General features: G+C 27.6%; 1 protein-coding gene across 1 annotated transcript; it reads right to left on the reverse strand.

Moving 5' to 3' along the window:
• Positions 1-22: 22 nt before the first annotated feature.
• On the reverse strand, positions 23-571 carry PCYB_002570 (hypothetical protein; the record flags this gene model as incomplete). The annotated part of the gene is made up of 1 exon (XM_004227678.1): positions 23-571. A coding segment is annotated over one exon (549 nt), but the record flags the coding sequence as incomplete, so codon positions are not given.
• Between the last annotated feature and the right edge of the window lie 748 nt (positions 572-1,319).

Genomic DNA, 1,319 nt, shown 5'->3' on the forward strand with positions numbered 1-1,319 from the left:
AATGTAAAATATATACTTATGATTATAATTTTAAAACATTGAATACCTTTAAAAGTAAATATAAAGCACCCATTCCCCCAGATACACCAAGAACAGGTGCTGGTTCAACGTCGTTTATAAATTCAGAAATAGTATGTGTTATTGTTGAGAAATAACTTCCTTTATCTCCTTGGTCCCCCGATACACCTCTTGACGGATTTTCTGGTAGTTGTGATGGTTTACCTATATTTAATATTCCCTTATGTTCATAAGAAGGTTTGGGGTCTAATGGAAAAACAGAATTACTTCCTAGTTCTTTTCCAATTGTATTTCCAAAATGTCTCGAATTTTCACTTTCTCTTGCTGATTCGGTTGATATTTTACCACTTGGTGTTTTTTCCAATTCTTCATGTGTTAAGGATCCTACTGCAATTTCATGAACAGTTTCTACATAATTTCGCTCTAATTGTGGTAGCAATATACGTGATTCTTGTCCTTGTGATTCTTGTTCTTGTGATATACTTTTTTCCTTCCAGTTGTGGTAAAGTAACTGCTTCTTCCACAGAATCACCGTTCCGTGGCAAGGAAGTTGCTTCCACGGGTGGTAAAATTTCGACTTTCTTTTTACAATTATTTTTAGATATTGATTCAAAATCTTCAATTATAGTTTTAAAATTATTTATCACATCATTTAAATAATCAATAATTTGATTTCTGTAACTACGTATAAAATTATTATAATCCATTATTAAAGAATCATATTCAGTGCATGGTAAAAGATTATAAATAGTTTGGTTTCGTTCTTTAAGATGTGTATATTTATCATACAATTTATACAAATTTTTCATGTTTATAACTTTTTTATTTTCTATTAAATATATTCGATTTTTTGCACTGATCCTTATCCTTATATATATGGTAATATTTCATAAATTCTTCAAAAATATTGAATATAGTTTTATTTAAACCATAATTTGGTGTTGTTAGATCTATATTTAACCAGCTGTTAATATATTTACAACAATCCTCACTCGAACAATGATAAAAAGCATGATCACGGCTTAAATATTTCATTAGTTGTATGAAAACTGGTTTCAGTGCTTCTTTTATATATAAATCACCTTTCATGGATTTAATTATCTGTTTTAAAATACCTTCATCATATTCAAGTTCATATTGTGATTGAAATAATTCTTTGACCGTGGAGTAATCATGGGAATTAAAAAACTAAAAGAGAATAAGTTGAATTAAAATATATAACATTTGGAAAGGAATTATATCAGACAAATTTTATTACGATATAATGCTTATAAATAGTTTAAAAAATACAGTTATTAAAT

This window comes from Plasmodium cynomolgi, assembly GCF_000321355.1.
Source record: "Plasmodium cynomolgi strain B DNA, scaffold: 0136, whole genome shotgun sequence".
Taxonomy (NCBI): domain Eukaryota; phylum Apicomplexa; class Aconoidasida; order Haemosporida; family Plasmodiidae; genus Plasmodium; species Plasmodium cynomolgi.